General features: G+C 38.5%; 1 protein-coding gene across 1 annotated transcript; it reads right to left on the bottom strand.

The window, feature by feature from the left end:
* Positions 1-314: 314 nt before the first annotated feature.
* Positions 315-16,922, bottom strand: cs (citrate synthase). Its single transcript, XM_017694201.2, has 11 exons — positions 16,693-16,922; positions 12,646-12,693; positions 12,151-12,258; positions 11,484-11,549; positions 11,153-11,284; positions 4,577-4,765; positions 4,279-4,478; positions 3,323-3,452; positions 3,018-3,119; positions 2,716-2,925; positions 315-2,425 (listed from the first exon to the last, which is right to left on the bottom strand). Exons 1-11 carry the CDS (start codon positions 16,741-16,743, stop codon positions 2,255-2,257), a joined length of 1,407 nt encoding a protein of 468 aa, XP_017549690.1. The 5' UTR covers positions 16,744-16,922; the 3' UTR covers positions 315-2,254.
* Between the last annotated feature and the right edge of the window lie 9,618 nt (positions 16,923-26,540).

Genomic DNA, 26,540 nt, shown 5'->3' with positions numbered 1-26,540 from the left:
ATTTACAGTTACTTGGGGGTATATCATGCTTTCTGCTCATAGCATAGTGGATGACACCATAGCTTCAGCAGCATAGCATAGATGGTGATTCCCATTCAGGCAGAAACTTTACAACAGCATGCATCACTGGGCAAGACAGGTTTAATAACCATTTAACCAACCTCGTTGGGGACTATAATCACCAAAACGAGCCAAATCTCTTGAGTATCACCAGTTTCATTCGATGAAAGAATTTCTGTATGTAATTGAGCCTTCACTATAGTGTATTGTACATGCATGATTGTTTGGTGTGAAGAAAAAAGGCCCCAAAAACATTTTGTTAAAAACATTTATTGGTTTTGCATTTTGTCAAGTTTCCCATTTTGTTCACTGAGCGTCTCTTTTCCATTCGACCCCATTCACCAGTTCCTCTACCTTCTGCAGTCATCCTGACTTCAACCAATTCATGTTCTCTCTGATCATTCTTGTTCCTTGTTATTTGAAATAACCTGAAAAGATACAGTGGAGCACAAACACACACAAAACAGACATGTCGAGCTACAGGAAAATTGCATTGAATACTGATGAGTGAAAATACCTTGTGAATTATAAATAGCCAGAAAGAAAGTAAAATTCAGATGAGGAACAAGTCCCCACTGTCATCTATATGGAGTGTTTATGGACCTGTCAGTTGACAGATGCTACAGATTCAAACCACCTGAGAGCAAGCACAAAAAGCAGGACCAGCCTGTGCCGACCCCGTGGACATTCTCCATCCTACCAACACTTATTTACAAGCTGGAGTATTGGTGTGTTTAACTGATATTAAAGGATACAGCCTTAAAGATTTTAAGAGTGGTAACAGCATGCTCAAAAGTTGAATAGGAGAGCATGTAAGACACCTGCATATTGATCTAGTGAAATTATTTTAAGTAGAGCTCATACATTCAAGCTAAATATTTACAAAACATAAATAAAATCACAAATTATGTACGCACAAAATCAGCGATTTTTTTTTTGTACAAGAACTGTACAAGAACCCAGAAAACTCTACATATAGTAAGGACACTAAAATCAAACCAGGGGTTTCCTAAACCTAAAAATTGAGGATTCCAAACTAGCAAGTGCTTATTTTGGAGTAGCAGATCACTGAAGCGCTTTCGTATTAGCAGGTATTTTCCGGGAAGAAAGAAGAAAAAGAAGAAAAAAAAAAAAAAAAAAATTAAAAACATGGGCTACAAACACTGAAAAAAACTGGCTGCTCAGACTGAAGTTTCAGCTTGCTCTTGGCATTGACACTAATGTTAAAGAATGGTACAAACCAAAACTTAACCATTGCGATCGAAGTCAAATTTTAAGACCAAGCTATTGGTACCATCATACTTTGCTGCATTCAACTTTCCTAGAACATCTAATAGCAAAAAAAGAGGGAAAGAGATTGACATTAAATAAAAATCCAGGTTATTTCCGATATAAAAGGGGGAATCCAGAGGTTTATCTAAAAAGACATGATTGATTGAAGTCAGGAAGTGGTACAAGAATTGAAAGGGACAGTACCCTTTTAACAGATCTGCCAATTCAAAAACATGCAGTTCAGTGAACTGACGTATTTAGGTAGGACCTTTGTGATCTGGAGTGTTCTTATAGGGAGAAACATTGTGATACTGATATTGGAGGAGGGTTGCCTGGTTGAACATCTAAGAAAGATCTGGTTGATTCCAAAGAGAAAAATCAAATTCTTTCATTTCCATACACAAGTCCTAAAAAAAGATTTGAAATGGGAAAACATTCTAAACTGATTGCTACTAAGGCTGTGAAAAACAGTGTATGCCTGCTTATCCCAATAAAGGCTTTTCTTTTAATACACAAACCTAAAGAAAGTCTAAAGAGTAAATAACTAATGCTACCATGAGTGTGTTCATTTCTAAAGTTCACAGTTTGTACAGAAATGCCAAATTAAAATATAAATGTAAATATTTTCATGTGGGATACATTAAGAGGACATCAGTGAGAACACACTTAAATTTGGAAAATTTAAATGTAAAGTTTTACCTATATCTCTCTCTCACCTCTGTAGGTTTAGGAATTGTAGAATTTAATGTTTTGGGTATTAAAAATGAAAATCAACAATAATGGTCCTAAATAATAAAGGCGATTTTTCTTTTAGGTGAAGTTTTAAAAGTGTACTGTCTCTTTGAATCTCTTGGCCCAGGGGCTTGTTTCTAATGTAGTTATCTTAGTATCTCCTCCGATCCAGTAGCCTGGCCTGGTTTCTTTAGCCTGACTTGGCCCCCACTAGAGCCATAAGTCCGTCCGTGCTCATGGACTTGGGGCGTTCCAGAGGGAAGCCCAGAGCTCTACTCCACACCAACTGAGCCAATACACCCAGGGCCCGGGACACACCGAACAGCACTGTGTAGTAGTTCATCTCAGTCATTCCATAGTACTGCACAAAGAACATCAAACACACAAGCATTAGCAAATGTTCATGCTAATGCAATATGGATCATTTAAAAGAATAGATCGTTGCAAAAATGTATCCTGCCATTTTTGAATGGTGAGAAATAAAAAGTTCCTATAAATCTATTATCCAAGAAGAAGAAAGAAAAAGACAGCTATAAAATATATATACACACTGATAAAGACTTCCACCTGACAAAATAACTGAAGAAAATCTAAACTTCCTTAGACATAAAAGTGAGACTGTGTCAATATGACATGTGGTTAGTGTTTCACCTGAAGCAGCACCCCACTATGTGCATCAACATTTGGCCAGGGGTTCTTGGCCTTGCCCTGCTCCAGCAGCACGTTGGGCACAATCTTGTAGAGCTGAGCCACCAGCTTGAACATGGGGTCATTAGGAAGATGCTTGAGGGCAAATTCACGCTGGCATGTGTAGCGGGGGTCTGTCTTCCTCAGGACTGCATGCCCATAGCCAGGCACCACCTGGGTCACATAAAGGACAAGACAGGCAAGATGTTATACTGGTATTCAGCAGAGATGCAATTTGGATGCATCTGTGGCCTCACTGTTCTCACCCTGCCAGATTTCAGTGTATTCCAGATGTAATCTCTCATCTTTTCATCTGACACTTCACCTCCCAACTCCTTCTGCAAGGCTGTCAGCCACACCAGCACTTCCTGCAAGACACAAGAATACAATAAAAAAAAAAAAAAGTTTACAAAATATTGAATTCTTGAGAGGGAAAAAAAAAAAAAAGCCACGTACTAGCAATATTACAATGAAACATTTTACTGACTGATCCCTTCTTAATTACTAAACACTAACATGCAAGCTTTATAACGTTAACATAATAACGTCAGGGTTTTTAGCCGGCTTCTACCTGGTTAGCCAGTCCATGCAAGGGTCCAGCTAGGCCATTCATGGCCGCACTGAAGGAGAGGTAGGGGTCAGAGAGCGCACTGCCTACAAGGTGGCTGGTGTGCGCACTGACATTGCCACCCTCATGGTCACTGAAAAAGAGCAAAAAACACAAATCATATGCATCATCTCCACTGAATCATTGGCTACCCATTCAAAACATGATAAAATCTTATGTATTAAAAACACTGAGGGCTTACAAACCATTTACAAAAGCGAGAGGGTAGAAGTGGTTTAAGAGGAAAACAGACCATTCCTAGAACATTTAAGAAAACAAGAATAATCTAGAGGTGCCACAGGTCAAATGACTCCTTAATAACCAAGTGATGAGGGTGGGAAAGAGTTAATCAAGCAATCAGCATTATGAAGGAAACTTTGCCATTCTTAGAAATTAAAGGGGATCTACTATGCTTTTCCAGTTTTCCCCTTCTCCTTTAGTGTAATACATAGCTTTTTGTGCATGTAAACTGTTTGCAGAGTTACAAAGCTTAAAGAACACACCAGAGAACTCTTTAAATAGGTGTGTAGTATGAGGATAAATTTCCTCAAAGCATGTAAATCTGTTCTAGTTGACCCTAAAAAATAAAATTCTGAACACTGAAAATGAGTAAAAAAGTAAAACTTTCAATTCTGTAGTTTAATAAAATGTCCTTCAATTGATGGATGCATCAGCATCATTGCATGGCCCACCAACACACATTAGAAAATGTAGTAGGGGTGTGTATAATTCAACACAAAATTGTGTGTATAATCCAACAAAAGTTAATTAGTTTGGTCAAACTAATGCCGGCCAATCTTTACCAATCACTGATGCATTTGAATATAATGCACTCCAAATCACTGTGCAGTAATATATTCACAATAGTATTAAACATTAAAAACAAATGTTTAAAGAGGAACCTCTTATGAAGTTGTTACCTGTGGATAGTGAGGTAGAGTCTCATGAGCTCAGTGAACTGAGGGTCACTATAGCCCAACATGTTAGTGAAATTGTGAGACCAATCCAGGTTGGAATCGATGGCTCCAATGCTGCTGCCCTCACGGTACAGATTGCGATAGATCTTAGCAGCCACGCAGGGAAGCTTGGCAATCAAGTCCATGGAGTCCTCATACACAAACTAAACCAAAAAGAATTTTATTAGGAACTTTGTCTATTCAATTCAATTTTGCATGTCACATTATTATAGTCTGCATTCAGTGAACTTCAATGCCTTACCTCCCAGTACTTGCTTTTGTGGACTCCTTCAGAGTAGGCTCGGGCAAAGCTACTTTCACTGTTCAGGGCAGTGATGGCAGCACTAAACTGGGACATGGGGTGCAGGTTAGTGGGGAAGTTATCCAGCATCGTGACCACGTGAGAGGGGAGAGCTGCCCGCTTTGCCCATTCCTTAGACAACCAGTTCACCTGTATAGATAAGGATGCAGGATTAGGGCCATCAAAAGGTTTATGAACACTACTATACATCTTTAATACCGCTCATTACACTAATTACATCCTTTTTGTATAATAGTACTAACATTTGATGCCTGTCTAATAAAACCCAGTTTTACACAAAGCTCAACATTATTCATACATAATTTAAATTCCAGTGATGCCACTCCCTGATGCAATCCAGTCCTGGATTGTCACATACAGAGTCACATACAGGCAGGAGAAAAAAAAAAAATGCCTCAATGGCCTTACATTCTGCATAGCCACCAAGACTGTGTATGAAGCAAATATGCCATCAAGCAGGTTTTTTGGACACCCCCACAACACTTCGTACAGGTGTACACTTCCACTTCAAAAATGAGGGTAACTGCATTATACCCGTGCCTGGTCAACCAACCATTTTACTGAGAATGAGATGAGAATGAAAACGCAATGCATATGGTATGAAATGCCAGAGTTTAATCATTTTTGTCTAGGCAAAACAAAAGTCAGTGTTAATTTCATTATTTCACTGAATAAAGCCAGTCATGTCAGTGGCAAGAAAAAAAGAAAAAAAGAAAAAAAGAAAAACTCCAAGAGGGAAAGAAGGGAAACCCATCCTTCTCTGCTGGAGATATATAGCTTCAGTCTGTACAGCTCATTATGCACCTGAGAATAATAATAAAAAAAAAAAAAAAAAAAAAAGCAATGCCTGTGCATTTTCTCCATTTTCCTGCAAGGAAACATAATGAATACTCAAGAAGTGCTTGCAGTATTCAAACACCCGCACCTTGAACAATATGCAAAGTACTTCAGTACTCGTGCTCAATCCCTCTCATCAGACCTCAGAATTTACATTCAATTAACTTTGTGGAATTTTATATTTTGACCGTTGTGTTTATATTTTTTGATACTATAGGACAACAATGCAAAAAAAAAAAGAAAAGAAAAATCCTTTAATTCAAGTGCATTTGTTCAGTGAGGGTAAAAAAAAAATCCCACACTAAAAAAATTTTTTTTACATGAACTCAGTCACAATTATTGGCACCCCAATGTTAATACTTTGTACAACACCCTTTTCGCAACAAGACAGCACTTAATCTTCTATAACATTTCACAAGATGAGAGAATACAGAGAGAGGGATCTTCAACCATTCCTCTTTGCACAATCTCTCTAAATCTTCAGCTCACCCCACAGGTTGTTTTCAATTGGGTTGACGTCTGGGGACTGAGATGGCCATGGGAGGAGCTTCATTTAATGTCTGGTGAACCATTTTTTGTGGATTTGGCCACATGTTTAGGGTCATTATTTTGCTGAAAGACCCAGTGACAACCCATCCTCAGCTTTCGGGCAGAGGCTACCAGATTTTGATTTAAAATGTCCTGGTATTTCAAAGAGCTCATGATGCCATGCACCCTAACAAGGTTCCCGGGGTCTTCGGGAGAGAAACATGCCCACAGCATCACCACTGTTCTAGTTAATTTAAACTTCTTGATGATTCCTCTGACTGTAGATATGGGCAGGTGTAGGCGAGTGGCTATTTTCTTGTAGCCATTGTCTGACGTAGGAAGGTCGACACACATCTGCCTTACTTGAATGGTGTGTTCTCTTGTCTTTCCCATGTTGAAGAATGGATAAGAGAAATAGGCCTCTGTGCCACATCATTTATACCCCACAGAAACAGGAAGTGATTAAGAGTAATTAAAGGTTCCTAGATACTCTGATCAACTTTATAAACTACAGTAGAAATGACAGAAGTGCTTCAATTACATTTATTTTCTAGGAATTGTTAGGGGGTGCCAATAATTGTAGAACTGGTTATTTTATGAAAAATAATGATTTTAGTCAGTGATTTTTTTTTAATTCACTTGAGTTAAATGTTACATTTTTCTACAATTTTCATTGTGAGATTATGCTTCTGAAATAAAAGCCTTAAATTAAGTAAAATTTGACATCTTAATGAGGGGCGCCAATAATTGTGGAGGACACTGTGCATGTGCATATGTATATATATATATATATATATATATATATATATATATATATATATATATATATATATACATACATACATACACACACACACACACACACACACACACACACACACACACACACACACACACACACACACACACACACACACACACATATACACCTCAAAAAACATTAAGGAAACACAAACACAATCCAGGAAGTAAATCAAACTTCTGTGAAATCTAACTGTCCACTTAGGAAGCAACATGGATTGACCATCAATTTCACTGCTGTTGTGCAAATGGAATAGACAACAGGTGGAAATTACTGGCAATTAGAAAGACACACTCAATAAAGGAGTGGTTCTGCAGGTGGGGAACACAGACCACTTCTCAGTACCTTTCTGCTTTCTGGCTGATGTTTTGGTCACTTTTGATCATCACTTCTGATTTAGAAACATTTCTAAATGGTATGAATGAGGGCAGAATACAGCTGAAGTCATAAGTTTATATATTCTTAGGCTAAAGCCATTAAGACTTATTTATCTCCTCCACACATTGTGTCAACAAACTATAGTTTTAGCAAGTTTGTACATGACAAGCAATTCTTCCAAGTCTGGTACATCCCTTGGAGCAAGAGCTTTAAAGTTTGAAGGCTGATTTTTTTTTTTTTTATCGAAACACGATAACACTCAAACAGTGGAACATTTCACCCAAACCGACAAAGGAAAGTGGAAGAAAGTGTCATGTTAGCTGTTTTTAACCAGCTGGAAAAGCATGGCCACAGTTTTTGTAAGAGTCATAATTTAAGAAAGAAAACAGCTTGGATATCCTGTAACAAAATGCTGAACAAGTGGCCAGAAACAGTGCTAAACTGTTCAGTTTCTCAACAACATCAACTTAGTACAAACAGCAAACATTAGCTGGCTAAGTACGTCAATGATGGCTCACACGGCCTTACTGCTGCACCCATGCATATCACAGTATTCAAACACCAGCTAGCAGACATCTGGATTTCTCTATAATAGTTTGAGGGCTGAAACGAAACATATGTAACACCAGTGAAACGGAGTCCTCCTTTCAGGTACATTTAAACTAAAAGCAGTGCTTTTGTGTCATGTTTGATCTACAGAGTCAGTCACTTGCACAGCATGGTGAATTGAACACTGCTTCAAGTTAGCCAGCTGCTAAAAACAGCTAGCCTGTAAAGATGGCATTCGCCCACTCTCCAACGCCTCTCCTGAAGACAGCAGAGTAGTGTTGCTTTCCTTGCAGGAGAAAACACCAGCAGGGATTTCGCTGAACGTGGAAGTGTGAGAATGGTGTACTATAAATCATACATTTATTGGACTTCTCTTATCGCTCTGTCGAGGAAAAGCTATAATGCGATAATTGTTTTATCGTCCAGCCCTACTCCAAAATACAAAACCAAATACCTGAAGGCACCATGTTCATCTGCTCAAACAATAATATGTGAGTTTAAACACCATGGGACCATGCAGCTATCATGCTTTTCAAGAAGCAAACACATTCTGTGTCCTAGAGATTTACTTTGGTGGAGAAATTTCAAAAATCAATTCAAGAACAGCAGCAAATGATCCTGTAGAGATGGTGGAGGAAACAGGTACAAACGTATCTATAATCGACAGTAAAACATGTCTTGTATAAACATAACCTGAAAAGCCATTCAGCAAGGAAGAAGCCAGTGCTCCAAAAATTGGCACAAAAAAGCCAACTTGCAGTTTGAAACTGCACATGTGGACAACAATCTTATTTTTTGGAGAAATGTTCTCTGATCTGTTCAAACAGAGATGGAACTGTTTGGCTTTATTTACTATTGTTATGCATGGAGGAAACGGGGTGAGGTTTGGAGGCCAAAGAAGACCATGTCAACTGTAAAGCATGGGGGTGGCAGCAACATGTTGTGGGGGCTCTGCTGCAGGAGGGAGTGGGGCTCTTTCCAAACTAGAGGGCATTATGAGGAAAGAAAATTTTGTGGAGATATCAAAGCAAAATGAAGACATCAGCCAAACACTTGGGCGCAAATGGGTCCTACAAATGGACAATGACCCCAAGCATACTTGGCATATTTGACCGTTCTGTCAAAATGGCTTACCAAGTAAAGGTAATGGAAAGGCCACTACAAAGCCCTGACCTTGATCCCACACATTTATGGGCAGAACTGAAAAAGCATGTGCGAGCAAGGAGCAAATCCGACTCAGTTACACCACAACCATCAAGAAAAATGGCAGAAATTCCAGCAATGTACTGTGAGAAGCTTGTGCAAGGCTACCTGAAATATTTGACCCAAGTTAAACAATTTAAAAGCAACACTACCAAAATACTAACCATGTGCATGTTAAAATCTCAGCCATATTGAATGTAATGAAAGGAATAAAAATCTAAAATAAATCTCTCCGATATTATTCTGATGTTTCACGTTCTTAAAATATAGTAATAATCCTAATTGACATGAGAGAAGGAATCTGTGTAAGAATTAAATGTCAGGAATTGCAAAAAGGTTGAATTTAAAAGAATATAGTTAAAAGTATATGCAAATTTATGACTCCTACAACTGAACCAGGAAATACCTCAGAAGAACTATATGTATGATAGCAGCTCTACCACAGCAAAGCGCTACAGAGAGCCATCAGGACCGCACATTCTCTGCACACACTAGTAAACACGATTCTGGCTTAGTATTACTCTACTTGTACTCTCGCAAACCTTTTCACCTAAATTCCTGTCATCAGAGCATCAATGTTCAGAATTAGGCCTGTACTGTGAAAGTTGGCACTGTAGCCTGCTAGCTAAGCTAACGTTAAGATCCAAACACCACTGAATAGGTTCATTTTTCTCTCACTTTCCTTTCAACACCTTCTGAAGTCCATTCTTTCAGATTTGAATCATTACTTAACTATTAAAACTTTGTCTCAGAGCTTTAGTTATTCAGAATCAAACATGTTCTGTGGTGGGCAGAGCTGTCAGCATGATAGCAAAGCTTTACAAACATTCACCACTCTCAGTTTTTAGCTCTGTTTATACGTCGTTTGCTAGATGGTTCAAACAAACACTGCATGATTGTTTGAAAACTATGCACTTGGTCTGTGTTTACTGATTTGCTAATGATGTAAGCCAAACTACTTTTTTCAGAAATAACACTAAATGAAATGGCAACGGCGTGACTATCATCAGCAGCTCAGCTTTTATGCTGGCCCTGCCCCAGCAAATGCTATAATAAAGCATAAATTAAACTATATTATAAAATAATGAAATGTCAAGAAGGTAGGATTTTATGAAAATTGGTACCTTTCATTGAAAGTCTGATGCCCATCAGTGTTAGTAAATAACATACTGTGTGCACAATTATAGTGAAGGACATGGTGGAAGGCAACAGCTTTTGAGAGCTACTGCGGTACAATAAACCACGGATGGTAGCAATTTTCACTTGGGCTAGTGATGACTGGTAAATATAACTTCAGAAATGTTTTAATCTAGAACTTTCAGTAGCCCACGATTACGTATTCCACTAATTTTCCAGATTTTCAGTTTGTGGTCATATCATGCCCATGTCCCTTGGTTTAAACCAAAACGGGTTGTAACGTAGGGTATTGTTAATTTGATTTTAGGCAACATACTTCAAGTACATTATGCGTTTTTCCTTTAGTCCTACACTCAAACATCGTCCTTCAGGTTTTTTTTTTTTTTTAGTAAAGAAAATGGTTCTATATAGAACCATGTACTCAAAATACCGTTAGTATGATTAAAGGGTTAGCTGCACCGTGAAATTGTTCTTCAGATCGATGGAGAATGTGTTGTAGGTGGTTCTATATAGAACTCTTTTCAAAAAAAATAAAAAAATAAATAAATAAAAAGTATGTAGCACACTACACCGGGTACACTACTGTTACAAGCCAAATAACCATTCTGGTACCATGTAGAACCATTTTTGATGAGACTGCACCTAGTTTTGAGTCCCTAAATTTAAATATTACAGTAGTTTCCAAGGAGTTCAATGGAAAAAGAACCCTGTTTTAAAGGGCATCTTTTTTGGATCTACAAACCATTTCAGGTTTAAATAAACCTATATCACATGTGGGCAGTCATGGGCTGGAGGTTAGGGAACCAGCCTTGTGACCGGAAGGTCACTGGTTCGATCCCCAGAGCCGACACCTCATGACACCTAACCCCCAACTGCTCCCCGGGCGCTGCGTATTGGGCTGCCGACTACTCCGGGGAAGTGTGTTCACTGCCCCCTAGCGTGTGTGTGCTCACTAGAGTGTATGTGGTGTTTCACTTCATGGATGGGTTAAATGTGGAGGTGAAATTTCCCCGTTGTGGGACTAATAATGGTCATTTAATCTTAATCAACTCTTGCATAACAGCATCCCGTATCCTCCTCACCTGTTCCTCGGTGGGCACCTGGCCTGTCACCAACAGCCAAAAGAGTCCCTCAGGCAGCGGTTCCTCACCTCCTGCGGCCTTTGGCAAAAGCTGCTGGCACTCAGGAATGCTGTAGCCACGGAAACGGATGCCCTGGAGACCACATGTAAACAAATCCACAAGTTCAGTATGTGGCCATATGTACCAGTATGAGGTTAGGTAACTTTGGTTAGGGAGAATCAATCAATCTAAATCAATTTTGGCTGTGTTGATCCATTGATCCAAAATAAATAAATCCATGTTTCATAAAAAGGTAAATTAATGTTTGATCAGTCTACAACATGGCACTTACCTCATCAGGATCGAGTACAGAGGTCTCATATACTAGTCCTTTCATGCCCCTCATTCCACCATAAACCTGTTTAGCGCAAACAATTTTTATACACACATATATACATATAAACACACACAGTTATATACAGCAATAGTATGAAGGAGGGACTAACTTAATTAGATTGCACTGATATGAGCTGGGGAAAAAAAAGCCCTGAAAAAGTCAAAAATAGCAATCAACATGACTATATAAAATAGCAATCACCATGTATGAGGTGATATCACACCATGACCTTAAGGTCCTTGAAAGGACAAGTTAGCCAATCAGAGAACTAGAGCAGGGATGCCCTAGCACATTTTGTCCTATGGCCTACAGTATAAGCCTGCTCGTGAAGCAAGGATCACAAAATAAAAGAAACTCATCTTGCAAGTAAGTAAATACAAATTAAAAAAGAAAAAACGCAAACCATAACATTTCAGGCACGCAAATCTATTAGACACAGGAATTCAAGTAACTTCATTTGTATATTAATTGACCAATTCCTACTTCAGTGAAATAGCAATGTCCTGGAGAGAAACAACACAGTTGAAAGTATTAATGCTCTCTCAAATCTTTAGTAATATCACTGCAAAATCATTGTTAAAGTTTATTTACTTTTGTACATAAAAAAATAAGCTTCTCTCACCATATCCACAGTGATTTGGCCAATGGTGGTTTTGCCATGCTGCTGTTTGAAGTTCTTGATCCTGCTCTGTTCTTTGGGGATAAGATCTGCCAGCACATCTTTCAAATTCTGAAAAGGTCAAGAGGTCAAAATGTCAGGGCACAGAGCTTTTATTGTTCTTGCACTTAAAAAAAAATAAAAAAATTGTTGAGGAATTCAGAGTTCGGAAAGCTTCAACAAGTAAAAACCAATTTGACAACCACAAGAGGGAGAGTGTGAGGGTCCCAAAAACAAAAAGTGTCAATAGGGTATGACCTTTCACCCATGCAGACTGTTGGTAAAGCCATATGACAAGGGGAAGAACAAAGGTTGAAACCAGATTAGACGATGGAAAAATAAAGACAATTATCATTCAAAAGACATGCACCCCAATATCTATGAGGAAGTGATCAGAAATGGCTCAGAAAACCAAACAGTGTAAGTGTAGCTAGTATAAAGCTACTTCTAGATACTTACTGTGGATGCACTGGCATTTCTGGCAGCCACAACAACACATGCTGCATTCTGTAGAAGTACAAAAGCAGAAAAGAATACATTACGAGATGAAATTACCCAGACAGATCATGACTAACGAGAAAGAACAGTGAGGTAGCCAAATCAAGTAAGCACCTCATAAGGGCGCACACAGCATTTATAGAAACTATACATCAATTCTTATCTACTCAGTTCAAATCACAGCTAAAATAATGACTCAAATAATACCCAAAGCACCAAGGCTGTATACAAATATGCTAACAGAATTGTTAATCACTTTGCAGAACCACTCAAATGGTCCCCACAGTGATGAAGTTATCTGAACAGAACTTTCTCAAATAAAACAGTTCAACACAGACGTTTCACTGTCTCATACCATGCAAACAGCACAAGATTTATGAACACCCTTCTGAGTAAACAGATAACACGTTTTGACCTGGTCAAAAAAAACACTGCACATCATACTGAATTCCACAGTGATAGAAATCAATCATTTGTCTAACATGGTTATGAAATCCTATGGGGAGGGAGAGATGTACAGTTCATGCCCAACCACTACCCATAAACCAGTGGCAGATATCTTAATCTAATTACAGAATGACACCATGCAGGTAAAGAGAAACTGCCAACTGATAACTATTTAGCAATGAGAGAGCAAAGTTTACCATCTTCTGATGTAGGGAAAATAATTGGTGTTTCAACTGATATAACGACAATAAAAAACAATGGTGACAACCTAGGTCACATTAGTGAGCCACCCAAAAAGAACATAAAAGATATTGGTGCACTACAGTCTAACTGCAAGTCTTTACCATCAGCAAAGCATTACTGAACTGCACAAAAATAAATTTCAATACTACAACACAAACACTGTCCACTTCACCTAAGAGAAAGACACCACAAAAAGTGATTAAAAGGGGCATGTACTAGAAAGAGTAAAGACAGGCAGGGTACCACGTTCTTGAACACAGGCCAGTATTACTTCTGTGGAGGCTGTGACAGGTCAGTGTTCAGAAACCCTACACCTACTACTCAGCACCCACCAAGCAAGTCAGGAGGCTGAACATGAACAGACCCGAAAATAAAAAGTAGTCTGTTGGTGCCATACCACACTTCACACTGCAGCCAAATCACTGCCCAAGACCATCTAAAAAGCAAGCCAGAGAGAAAGAGTTGGTCTTTCTGTTGCTGAAATTAGTTTTCATTTAGCAATATTTCATCCCATAGACTCAATCCATGCCATCCGCTATGCTCAAATAACTTGTACCTTTTTATTACTATAAAAGATATGGCTGCTTGCAGCTGATACCGAGACTGCACTAGAACAGAGGAGGATTATGTAATAGGCCTGGCAACTTCTGCTGACCCGTCTACAAGTGTTTTAAAACTTCGAGACCAGAGCTTCATTACTATGTAAACTAAAAACACCAAGCAACCAAAATCCTCCCACAGTCTCACTGATTAGATACATTTGACAAGGAGGACATCACAAAAAAAAAATAACTGAGCATAAACTGATAGGATATAGGTGTCACAATGTGCACTGAATTACCCAAGTCTTGATACAGCAGCATTATATTTCAAGTCATAGAGACCTTGAAAAATATTCCAAAATAAAAGAGTCTCAATCAGAATTGAACTCCTATCTGGCTGTACGTAATGGTCAGCTGGCAAGTGTCACCTACATTCTCAATGACCTTTGACTCACTTCCTCTAAAAGAGTTACAACCTTGTCTATTCAAAGGAAGATGGTGTCGAGCCCAAACAGAAGGACATTCCTACAGAGGTCACAATGCTACTGTGGAGCTATGAGGAGGGGAGATGATGAGTAGGTTCAGAAGGAACACCAGAAATAGAGTTCTGAGGACACTTCAGAGCAGTTTGTGAGAAGGGAACATACTTTTTTTGCAGGAAAAAATTAAAATTTAAGAATTCAAACTGAAAGTCACCAATGCAGCAATAGTGAACGTCCGGTTCAGCAGGAATATAATATACAAAAAAAACGCATTGTGTCAAAACACAGGAAACCATAGGACAGTTAGACAGCGAAATTGTACAAGTTAGCTGTGCTTGAAGAAGGGCATTCTTCTTAGAGTCATCTTTCCTTAGTACAATACAAAAAAAGCAGCAAATCCATGAGGAAATAACAGACTTATGTTCCATCATCTAATACAAAGTCAAAAAGAACACTATGAAGGCTCTTTAAGAGCAGTAATGTCACCCAGTCAGGTTTTCAAGGGGTTCAGTGTTGTCACGGTCAGCATTTGGTTTCAAGCACTCTTTCTCCACTGCAACAAAATATAGGTTGAGTACTCCTATGAACTTTTTAAAACGAAATGGCATGAAAAAAATAAAGCAGCCTACAATATATAATAAGCTTATTTTTAATTTTATATGCTATAATAAAAGCCTATAAAAACCAACACAAGACAAGAAATGGTATAAAAAAATAAAAATAAAAAAAGATGGCACAGCAGACAGAACGGCAACTAAATGCAAGTTTCAGCCATCAAGATCTTGTCAGAGCACATAAGTCATTTGAATCTCTTCAGTAAATAAATAACTAGGGGAAAAAACTGGCTCCAAGAGAAACATGCATAGATAGGAAAAACACATCATGTAAACATATTGACAACACTTTAGACAACAGGTGTAATTAATACAGGATTTAAACCATGCAGACATAAGGCACAGTTAACCACCACAATGGTTAAATACACAAAAGTGTATTTAAGAGAGGGACAACAAGGACACGGTCACTCAAGGTGCTGCTTATCCAACTAAACTATGCAGACAAGTAGCAGGCCAAATCAGCTGTGGTTATAAACTACGATGTCCTTAGGTGAGAAGTGCCCTTTACTGCTCTGACAAAGGAATTACTTCAGCAGACGTTAGCATTTTCTTTTATACTCCCACCAATGTGTGTATGTGCAATACTTTTCAGTGTTCATTAACATTCTAGAAATGCTGGTTTGAGTACTACTCGCATGATACAAAGATAACGTCCACGTCCAGAATATGGTAACTTGCCTTCCCCTTTTAAAGGCTGTTTAAAGGCCTCAAGTGAAAGATATTACCAAACAGCTTAGCCACTCAATAAATGTAAGGTAGACTAAAACTCATTTAGCTAGTTCAGTAAACGGCTTCATATCCGTGAAACAATGCAATGTCAGAGCCATATGTTACATAAAACGTCTTAATGCGTATTTCTACCCTCTCGGGCTCATACAACAAGGAAGGTAGGGATAGGATTCCGCTGTCCTTAGCATTATGACTGCGGAATGAGTCAGAAAATATTAGCTAATGACACAAAAGCAAAGCCAGCAAGAATACAACCAGGAACCAAAGACCTTACATGCTACAACAGTTGTCACAAGATTTACATGGTCAACTAGGCTAGGTTAACGTTTTGTAAATTACCTGGCTCGCTCGGCCCATTACCTCATTAACTAGAAATTTAATAATTCGCTTTGATGCAAAGATCAAAATGAAAGGACTGGGGAGTGAGCCATACGTTAAAGCCGTTAGCTAGTTAGCTAGCTAGCTAGCTGACTGACTGACTGTCTGTCCCTCTTATCCAGGAGCAAGAATACTCACTGATAAAACGGCTATAAAGCGTGAGAATAATCCATCACTGTAACAAAAGCAAAAACAAAACTTGACTAACTGTTAGTTAACCTACTTAATAGATTAACACGCCGGCTGACACGGTAAGTTCACTCGACACAGTCGCACCCACTCAACCAATAGCCGCTAATCGGTACCCAGCTAACCGTGAAACGCTGATAAGTACAATAACTGTGGGATACGCGGTTCAACCGAACAGTCTCTCATACGAGGAGTTCTTCTACTGCGTTATACGTATGGCAAACTATTAACATTGCAGTTACGCTACACAACAACAGCGCTATTAGCTGGTGTCTCAGAGGAAACTACGGACAAACCTTAGCGTGCTAACCATCTTATTCAACACTTAACTACAGCTTTCTGGCCTTTTCGGCGGCCATCGGATAAGACAAAGTATCTTACCTTGGAGTTAAGCAGCCTCGGCGCTAGCCTGCTGATACTGAGAAAGGACATGATAACTAGATGTGTATATAAATAGAAGTGGTCAGTAGTGCTGGAGCCGCTGCCGTTGCCGTTGCCGTCGCGCCGCGGAGCTGGCTGAAGGTGCCCCTCTGATACGGTGGCCGCAGTGAAGGTTGAAGGAGGGACTCAGGCCCAAATGTAGCCGCAGTGTGGACCGGATGGGGCCTGTCGGAGAGGAAACGGCGAAACGTGGCGCTATTCGTTAGACCGGTATGCAGACCGATTTGATTGGTCGTGAGCGGCTCGATGTTTAATATGATTGGTTACGTCTTAAACGGTGTAACTGTATTTCGATTATAGGTGTTCTAGGAAATGCCTGAGGAAAATTAATGGTGGTCCTTGTGAATTAGGGATGGGCGATAGTACTCATTTTCTTTTCGATACCACGGCAGAGAGAGAATTACCACTCTGCAATATCTTCTCAAACGCTAGAGGGAGCACTCGACTGAGTACAACATGAATGGCTTGATGGGGAGCATCTGAGAAAAATCATAGTTTATAAATGCTTAAACATTTTAGTGTAAGAGGATACATTCATTTCCTGAACAAAAAACCATACATCATTTTAATACCCCTGTTACATTTTTAAGAGCTTTTAAACTCGAGCTATAGGAGTTTAAAACGGCTCTTCGTGTAGGTCAATGACGTCAGTGAGCGCGAACAGCCAAAGGGCTGCTCCTCTCGCCAATCAATCATCGGGCTGGGTACCATATAGGTGAGTTTTCTTTGCTTTTTTTGTGAAATACATCCTTCTTCTTTCTAAAATTAAAGAAACATTCTGGGTAAGTGATTCGAAAATATTTTAACTTTTCGTTTTTAGCCGTTGAGCTCCATTTACTCCCATTCATTGGGGACTCACTCGCGGGCGCCCTCTGCCCTCCTGTCTTGTTATAACGGGGAGGGGAATGGAAAGTGGCCAGGCTCCTCATAAACCGGCTATGGCCAAAGCTCGTATTCTGATACCAGTCATTTTAAGAGTCTTTCAGTGCTCTTATAAATGTGACACATTGCTGATTTAAGTAGTTAAAATACATGTGGACATCAGAAATGTTAAAAGTATTTAAGTAAAAATAAACCACCAAGCAGACAGACTACTTTAGTAACATTTGACAAAGCTTGCTGGTTTGCATGGGACGTATTGTTAGTGTAGCAGTATTTATATTTTATTTTAAACTTTTAACGACTGTCGGGGAGGAACGTGGGGTTGGGTTTGAAACGTTTTTGTTTACACAGAGAATTCCACAGTGAACGATAGCGGAGTTTTTAAAAAAGCACAAAGGTGTTTCTGGCCCTCAGCAAGGACTGACAGGGAGCGCCTCCTGCAAGGCAGCACAGCTACCGCCCCGCCCACCGACTCCACAGCCAACCACAATCGACCTGAGCAGCTCTACGCAAAATGTCTTCTTCCCTCCATCCTGCAGAAGTTGAACATCACAGACACAGGCACTTGAGCTGAAAATAGCATTTTATGCCACTGATATGGTATATAAATCATATCTATGCTAAACAATGCCCACCTCTTTTCTTTAAGAAAAGCCTAAACACTGAACTCAAATGGTCAAATAATTACATCCAATCTCAAGCGTGTTGAGAAATAAGCAAGTAATGGTGAATAAATGGAGGCAAAGCTGTGACTGGGAGCTCATTACAACTGATCAACCATTCTATGAACCTCTGAGGCTGGTAGTATTTGATAGTTGTCTACAATACTCATGTAGTACTGAATACTGACAGATAAGAGCCAAGGTAATGTATTTAGCAGGCTCTTAACTATTAAAGGGTTCAAATAAAACATAAAAGCGGTGTTGAATGCTGTCTCATATGTTGTTGAGCCATTGTCTAGATAAAGATGTTTTGCTATATTACAACTGTTATTTGCCTCTGAGGCTGTTAAGTAATTCTAGATGCCTGCCAGACAGATAAGATGTGAATGCACTCATCTAATTAAAGAAGATATGTTACAATAGTTATATGTACAAGTAGAGACAAGTAGTGAATGTTCACATCTACACAGAGACATATTACAATTATGTGCCTCAGAGGCTGTTAAGTAATTCTAGATGCCTCTCAGGCAGGTAAGTAGTGAATGCACTCATCTAGTTAAAGAACATATGTTACAGTAGTTATATGCCTCCAATGCTGTTAAGTAATTCTAGATGCCTGCCAGACAGACAAGTAGGGAACGCTCACATCTAGATAAAGACATTACAATTATATGCCTCAGAGACTGTTAACTAACAGTAGATGCCTGTAAGGCAGATAAGTAGTAAAAGTTTTCATTTAGATAAGGAAGATATTACAACTGTTAAAGCCTTAGAAACTGTGGATTGTTCAATTTTATGGATTAGTTTATAGTACGTCAATATGTTTATCTAAGGATATCATGCGTAGTGTCAGTGCTTAAGAAAACACTTCCCAACTGCATGTTTGAATAAAAAGAGCATAATTAGTCCTTTATAACTGGATTGAGTGCAGCACCATTTGTAAAACAATAAATTTAATGAATAAAAAATACAAAAAGTTCATTTAAATAATCTTTAACGGGGTTTCTTTTCCTTAAACAGAGCAATGGCTCCCAGGAAAAGAAAGGGTCAAAAGATTAGTAGGCATTGTCACCAAAAAGGTTCATTGCACACATGAATTGTCTGTGGCATTTGAAATTAGAAAACATTTGGAGTAGAAACTGATTTTTAAAAAAATCTCATTTATATAAAGGTATGTATATATATATATATATATATATATATATATATATATATATATATATATATATATGTGTGTGTGTGTGTGTGTGTGTGTGTGTGTGTGTGTGTGTGTGTGTGTGTGTGTGTGTGTGTGTATATGTGCGTGTATTTAATTTCCAGTCTTTCTTCAGAACCACACTAGCACACATGAAGTTGACCTGCCCAAAGCAAAGCAACAAGTACACAAAGTGCTTATCCATCCCTTCACATACAGAAGTTTTAATTGAAGACCTTCACTACTCTGGCATTGGTACAAACAAGGACCATACCTCACACACAAATCCATGCCCCTTTTCTGAGAGTAGAACAGATACACTCACAGACGCAAATGTTGTTTCTACTGATTGCACAAAAACATGCCATACTGCTAACATTCCAGTGGACATTCCCACATGTACAAACACAGCTCCCCCTTGCTGACACAAATGTACACCTTACTTCTGACATTAGCATGGACACACCAACAGACAAAAATGCACTCCTTACCAACACAAACATCAACTCTGCCCATAACTGCTGCCCATTTTTTTCCAGACATCTTGAAGAATTCCATAGGGCAGAACGCATTCCAGACGCAGGATCGAGTCTTTCAGCATCAGCTGAGGAGGCAGCAGACAGGATGATCAAAAATGGTCAGTGCAGTAAAGCTGTGCTTCAGTCATCTGAGATGGTCAGTGCCATCAGAAGCTGATGAAGCCAAAAGCTATGATGTTCATCTCATTACAATGCCATGTCACTGTCCAGTGTCTGAAGGAGGAAATTTATGTAAACATATTGCATTTGTTCCTATGATTCATAAGCAAAATAACACATGATATTAGGAAAAAGGAAGCACGCCCATTATTGGCACAACAGCTCTTTTATTTGGACAAAGAACATTTATATGTTAACAGTTCAGGAGGTTTTGAGGTTGTTAATTTGCAAGCTAAGCAAATATCCTTGGAGAAATATGTATATGTTTGAGACTATCAGAGATTCTGTTTGGGCTTACTGAGCAACAAACTGACAGCAGCATGCAAAAAGAAAATTTGTCCATTTTCAGTAACCACTGCAAAACTGTTACAGATGATATATGATCTCAAGGACGGGTGTGAGAGTGCAGACTACAGGGAGGTGCCTGAAATACACACTGCAGTCCAGCATGCTCATATGCTTCCATTTGGGCAGTATATTAAGACAAGCCAGAAGATAAAAAATACAAGATTGCATGACTTGAAACTAAACACACACACACACACACACACACACACATGTATACAGTGGGGCAAAAAAGTATTTAGTCAGCCACTGATTGTGCAAGTTCTCCTACTTAGAAAGATGAGAGAGGTCTGTAATTTTCATCATAGGTACACTTCAACTATGAGAGACAATATGAGAGAAAAAAAAATCCAGGAAATCACATTGTAGGATTTAAAAAAAAAATTTTTTGTAAATTATGGTGGAAAATAAGTATTTGGTCACCCACAAACAAGCAAGATTCCTGGCTCTCACAGACCTGTAACTTCTTCTTTAAGAAGCTCTTCTGTCCTCCACTCGTTACCTGTATTAATGACACCTGTTTGACCTCGTTATCTATATAAAAGACACCTGTCCACAACCTCAGTCAGACTCCAAACTCAACCATGGCCAAGACCAAAGAGCTGTTGAAGGACACCAGGAAGAAAACTGTAGACATGCACCAGGCTGGGAAGAGTGAATCTACAGTAGGCAAGCAGGTTGGTTTGAATAAATCAACTGTGGGAGCAATTGTAAGAAAATGGAAGACATACAAGACCACTGATAATCTCCCTTGATCTGGGGCCCCACTCAAGATCTCATCCTGTGGGGTCAAAATGATCATGAGAACGGTGAACAAAAATCCCAGAACTACACGGAAGGACCTGATGAATGACCTGCAGAGAGCTGGGACCAAAGTAACAAAGGCTACCATCAGTAACACACTATGCCGAGAGGGACTCAAATCCTGCAGTGCCAGGCGTGTCCCCCTGCTTAATCCAGTACATGTCCAGGCCCGTCTGAAGTTTGCCAGAGAGCATATGGATGATGCAGAAGAGGATTGGGAGAATATCATGTGGTCAGATGAAAGCAAAATAGAACTCTTTGGTAAAAACACAACTCGTCGTGTTTGGAGGAAGAAGAATGCTGAGTTGCATCCCAAGAGCACTATACCTACTGTGAAGCACGGGGGTGGAAACATCATGCTTTGGGGCTGTTTTTCTGCAAAGGGGACAGGACGACTGAGCCGTGTTCAGGGAAGAACGAATGGGGCCATGTATCGTGAGATTTTAGGCCAAAACCTCCATCAGTGAGAGCATTGAAGATGGAACGTGGCTGGGTCTTCCAGCATGACAATGATCCCAAGCACACCGCTCAGGCAACGAAGGAGTGGCCCTGTAAAAAGCATTTCAAGGTCCTGGAGTGGCCTAGCCAGTCTCCAGACCTCAACCCCATAGAAAATTTGTGGAGGGAGTTGAAAGTCCGTGTTGCCCAGCAGCAGCCCCAAAACATCACTGCTCTAGAGGAGATCTGCAGGAGGAATGGGCCAAAATACCAGCTACAGTGTGTGCAAACCTGGTGAAGACTTACAGGAAACGTTTGACCTCTGTCATTGCCGACAAGGGTTATGTTACAAAGTATTGAGTTGAACTTTTGTTATTGACCAAATACTTATTTTCCACCATAATTTACAAAAATTCTTTTCTGTGAAATCCTGTGAAAGTGATTTCCTGGATTTTTTTTTTTCTCATTTTGTCTCTCATAGTTGAAGTGTACCTATGATGAAAATTACAGGCCTCTCATCTTTCTAAGTAGGAGAACTTGCACAATCAGTGGCTGACTAAATACTTTTTTGCCCCACTGTATATACATATACACACACACCTGTATATAAAAGAGATAAAAAAAAATGTTTTCTAATTTCAAATGCCACAGACAATTCATGTGTGCAATGAACCTTTCTTTTGACCAAGCTTTTGACCCTTTCTTTTCCTGGGAGCCATTGTTCTGTTTAAGGAAAAGAAACCCCGTTAAAGATTATTTAAATGAACTTTTTGTATTTTTTATTCATTAAATTTATTGTTTTACAAATGGTGCTGCACTCAATCCAGTTATAAAGGACTAATTATGCTCTTTTTATTCAAACATGCAGTTGGGAAGTGTTTTCTTAAGCACTGACACTACGCATGATATCCTTAGATAAACATATTGACGTACTATAAACTAATCCATAAAATTGAACAATCCACAGTTTCTAAGGCTTTAACAGTTGTAATATCTTCCTTATCTAAATGAGAACTTTTACTACTTATCTGCCTTACAGGCATCTACTGTTAGTTAACAGTCTCTGAGGCATATAATTGTAATGTCTTTATCTAGATGTGAGCGTTCCCTACTTGTCTGTCTGGCAGGCATCTAGAATTACTTAACAGCCTTGGAGGCATATAACTACTGTAACATATGTTCTTTAACTAGATGAGTGCATTCACTACTTACCTGCCTGAGAGGCATCTAGAATTACTTAACAGCCTCTGGGGCAAATAACAGTTGTAATATAGCAAAACATCTTTATCTAGACAATGGCTCAACAACATATGAGACAGCATTCAACACCGCTTTTATGTTTTATTTGAACCCTTTAATAGTTAAGAGCCTGCTAAATACATTACCTTGGCTCTTATCTGTCACTATTCAGTACTACATGAGTATTATAGGCAACTATCAAATACTACCAGCCTCAGAGGTTCATAGAATGGTTGATCAGTTGTAATGAGCTCCCAGTCACAGCTTTGCCTCCATTTATTCACCATTACTTGCTTATTTCTCAACACACTTGAGATTGGATGTAATTATTTGACCATTTGAGTTCAGTGTTTAGGCTTTTCTTAAAGAAAAGAGGTGGGCATTGTTTAGCATAGATATGATTTATATACCATATCAGTGGCATAAAATGCTATTTTCAGCTCAAGTGCCTGTGTCTGTGATGTTCAACTTCTGCAGGATGGAGGGAAGAAGACATTTTACGTAGAGTTGCTTAGGTCGATTGTGGTTGGCTGTGGAGTCGGTGGGCGGGAATCGCTGCCTCTCAATCCTTGCTGAGGGCCAAAAACACCTTTGTGCTTTAAAAAATGGCATTCCTTTTCTCTAAAGAGTAAAACTGCTTACATTCAGAGTTTTAATATGGGTATACGGTAACTGCAGAACAACCACATTTAATCTGTGGTCTTTTTTTTTGTTATGTTCGACAGAAACTTTTATAAAAAGATGCACATTCAGATTATTCTTTAAAGAAAACACTCACTTTCTTTTTGATCTGATACAACATAATATCAAGGCTAATATCCTACAATTTTCAAAAGTTTTTTAGTGTACAAAAAGGTACGTATTTCCTGAATAAGGCAGTGAAAATCAAACTTGGGCATCAAAAATATAAATGATAAATATATGATTGTGCACGGTTGGTAAATATTTATGTGCCCAACTTTGCTTATCCAACATTTCTGCTCAAGCTATTTGCTTCCCGTCTTTAAATACTCATCTTCTGATAATGGGCGGAGAACTGATCTGTACCATTGATCTGGCTTTAAATTGATGAGATTCCCGTATACTTCCCTGCTCCTTGATGTTCCAGTCCGTTTCTGATTTTATGTCCAAATTATTATTGTATTATTTATTTATATAAGTAAATATTATTTATTATTTAATTATTGTATTATTTACACTCAGAGACTTCTTAACCCATGAGCTAAGGAGTTTTTTTACTCTCATCTGAACCAAACCTATTCCCACCTTTATTTCCTAATTACTAAAGTCACTCTCAGTCCTCTGAGTATTATCCAATGGTTATTTCAGATCATGGTCCTAAATGTTAAAGTCTTAAATTGACCTTTTTCCCCCAGCTTTCTTTCCCTTTTTGTCACACGGGACCAGACATTTATTGGAGACAAATGGCATCCCTGTCTAGTCCCACGCAACAAAAAGGGAATCTCCCATTCGGGTGTTGAAATGAAATTATCATTGTATGCGAATGACCTATTGCTATATGTGACTGATGCAGTGAGTTCACTTCTTCTGATCTTGTCACTTTTAAAGAGGTTTGGCTTGTTCTCATGTTACTAAGTAAATTTACGGATAAGTGAGTGTTTTCCAGTGAACTCACTTGCACTTTTATTTAATTGGTCCATTTAAATTTGCTCCAACTGGGTTCACATATTTAGGGATTCATATATATTGCACTTTGCCTGCTCTATGTCATACCAGTTTTTTCAGAGATAGAATTCTCTTCCTTTATCATTGATTACTAGAATAAATGCTTTAAAAATGAATGTTATGCCCAGATTCATTTCTTTGTTTGTTTCAGACCATTGCTTTATTTTTTCTTAATTTCTTTTTTAAAATGCTTGACCAGCTTATTACCTCCTTTATATGGGCTCTCTATTACTAATATTTTTGCATTAGGCATTGTGCTTCCTCTCTTTTTTTCATATTATACCCATCTTCCTACTAGACAACCAAGGGATGACTTTTTGACTCCTGATATAAGAAATCTCTTATATCTAACATTTACTCACAACTCATGCTCCATTAGCAGATGCATGCTCCATTAGCAAAATCAAAAGTGCTTGGAACACAAGTTGGGTACTGAGCAATGGTGGGGCAAAGGTTTTAGGTTTCAGTGATAGTATGAATCCCTCTGTTGCGATATTGTTTTTTTTACACTGAGTTGTCCTCGCTCACTGGAGTTCAGTTGCATATCTTGACATTCATGTCATTATTGGTGAGATACAGTATTCTATTATTGTTGAAGTCCTCAAAGCCCCCTTCAATTTAATTATGACTTCACGATAATATGCATTTTCTCAAGCTGGACAAGATTAGACTCACATTAAGAAGCTATACTGCTACTACTTATATTCTAAATGGAATCCTTTCCTTTTGTATTTTGATTCACTCCAGGTTATGCTTGCTGACTGAAACTGCCCCTCCCCCACCTTTTATTTTCCAGACCCCTCATATTTTATTTTATCAATTTTATTGTTGTTGTTGCTATTGACCTAGATAATACGGATAATGGCATTTTATTCATGGAAGGTACAAAAAGTCTTGGTGTGTATGTGGGTGTTGTGTTGTGCTTGCGGTTACAGGTTGAATGTCATTACAAAAATTTAGGTCACTAGTGGACTGGGTTAAAGGATGCTGTTCATTGTCTTATCTATCATTTATTGTCTTGTTTTTCTCTCTTTGTTTTGATGTATGTGTCGGATTCCACAAATAAAAAAGGCCACAAAAAGCATGTGGGACACTTGGAGAGGAGAAAACATGAAAGGTTAATAAAACCCTCCCTTGTACACTGGGATATCACCAACCAAGTTTAGATTACTTATTGCTTGTGAATTCTTAGTAATCTTAATGCCAAAGTAGTTAATTTAATCATTTACAGGAATTTAAATACATCACATAACTTTAAAGCCAATATTTGAAACTTATTAATATTTAATTTCAGACCTGATAGGCTGAAACATCTTTTTATTATATCTAAAGCATTGGGGATTTCATTTGCATTTTTAAGAAAGACAGTGGTGTTATCAGTCAGTTGTAAAATTTCTTATTTTCATTTCTTATTCATTAAGCTTTATTCTTCTGAACTGAGTTTAGTTAATCAACATCTCAATCTGAGTTGTTAACAGGAATAACAGGAAGGTCCTAGTGGGCAACCTTGATGAATACCTCACTTCATATCAAATCTTGGTGTAGTTCCTTGAAGGGGTTTAACTGTGCTATTGTCTTCAGTGCAAAGTGTTTATAGCCTTAATAAACGAGTTAAGCTAAAAGAATTTTAAAGTTGCCCAAACAAATGTATGACTAATGCTGTTGATTTGTTTTTGGAAATCTAGAAAGAATGATTGTGTTGCTATTCAGCGAGTCTTTGTAATATTTGTATCACATTTAGTTTTGGTAGGACATTTATTCAACGTGTTGTACATCACTTCATACAGTTTGCAGAAACCAAAATTAGTTCCTACACAATTAAACCAAAAAAGTTGTGCA

The sequence above is a fragment of the Pygocentrus nattereri genome, chromosome 9 (genome assembly GCF_015220715.1).
Source record: "Pygocentrus nattereri isolate fPygNat1 chromosome 9, fPygNat1.pri, whole genome shotgun sequence".
NCBI lineage: Eukaryota > Metazoa > Chordata > Actinopteri > Characiformes > Serrasalmidae > Pygocentrus > Pygocentrus nattereri.
The sequence above is the reverse complement of the archived record's forward strand: the minus strand, read 5'-3'. Positions and strand labels throughout refer to the sequence as shown.

Bases quoted from the DNA above. Each gene is read 5' to 3' on its own strand.
- cs (XM_017694201.2), bottom strand. From the start codon at position 16,743: ATGTCCTTTCTCAGTATCAGCAGGCTAGCGCCGAGGCTGCTTAACTCC. The intron at 3,453-4,278 runs GTAACAACTTCA...GCTCTTTTTCAG, and splicing joins CTCTACCTCACTATCCACAG to TGACCATGAGGGTGGCAATG. The intron at 2,926-3,017 runs GTGAGAACAGTG...TATGTGACCCAG, and splicing joins ATACACTGAAATCTGGCAGG to GTGGTGCCTGGCTATGGGCA.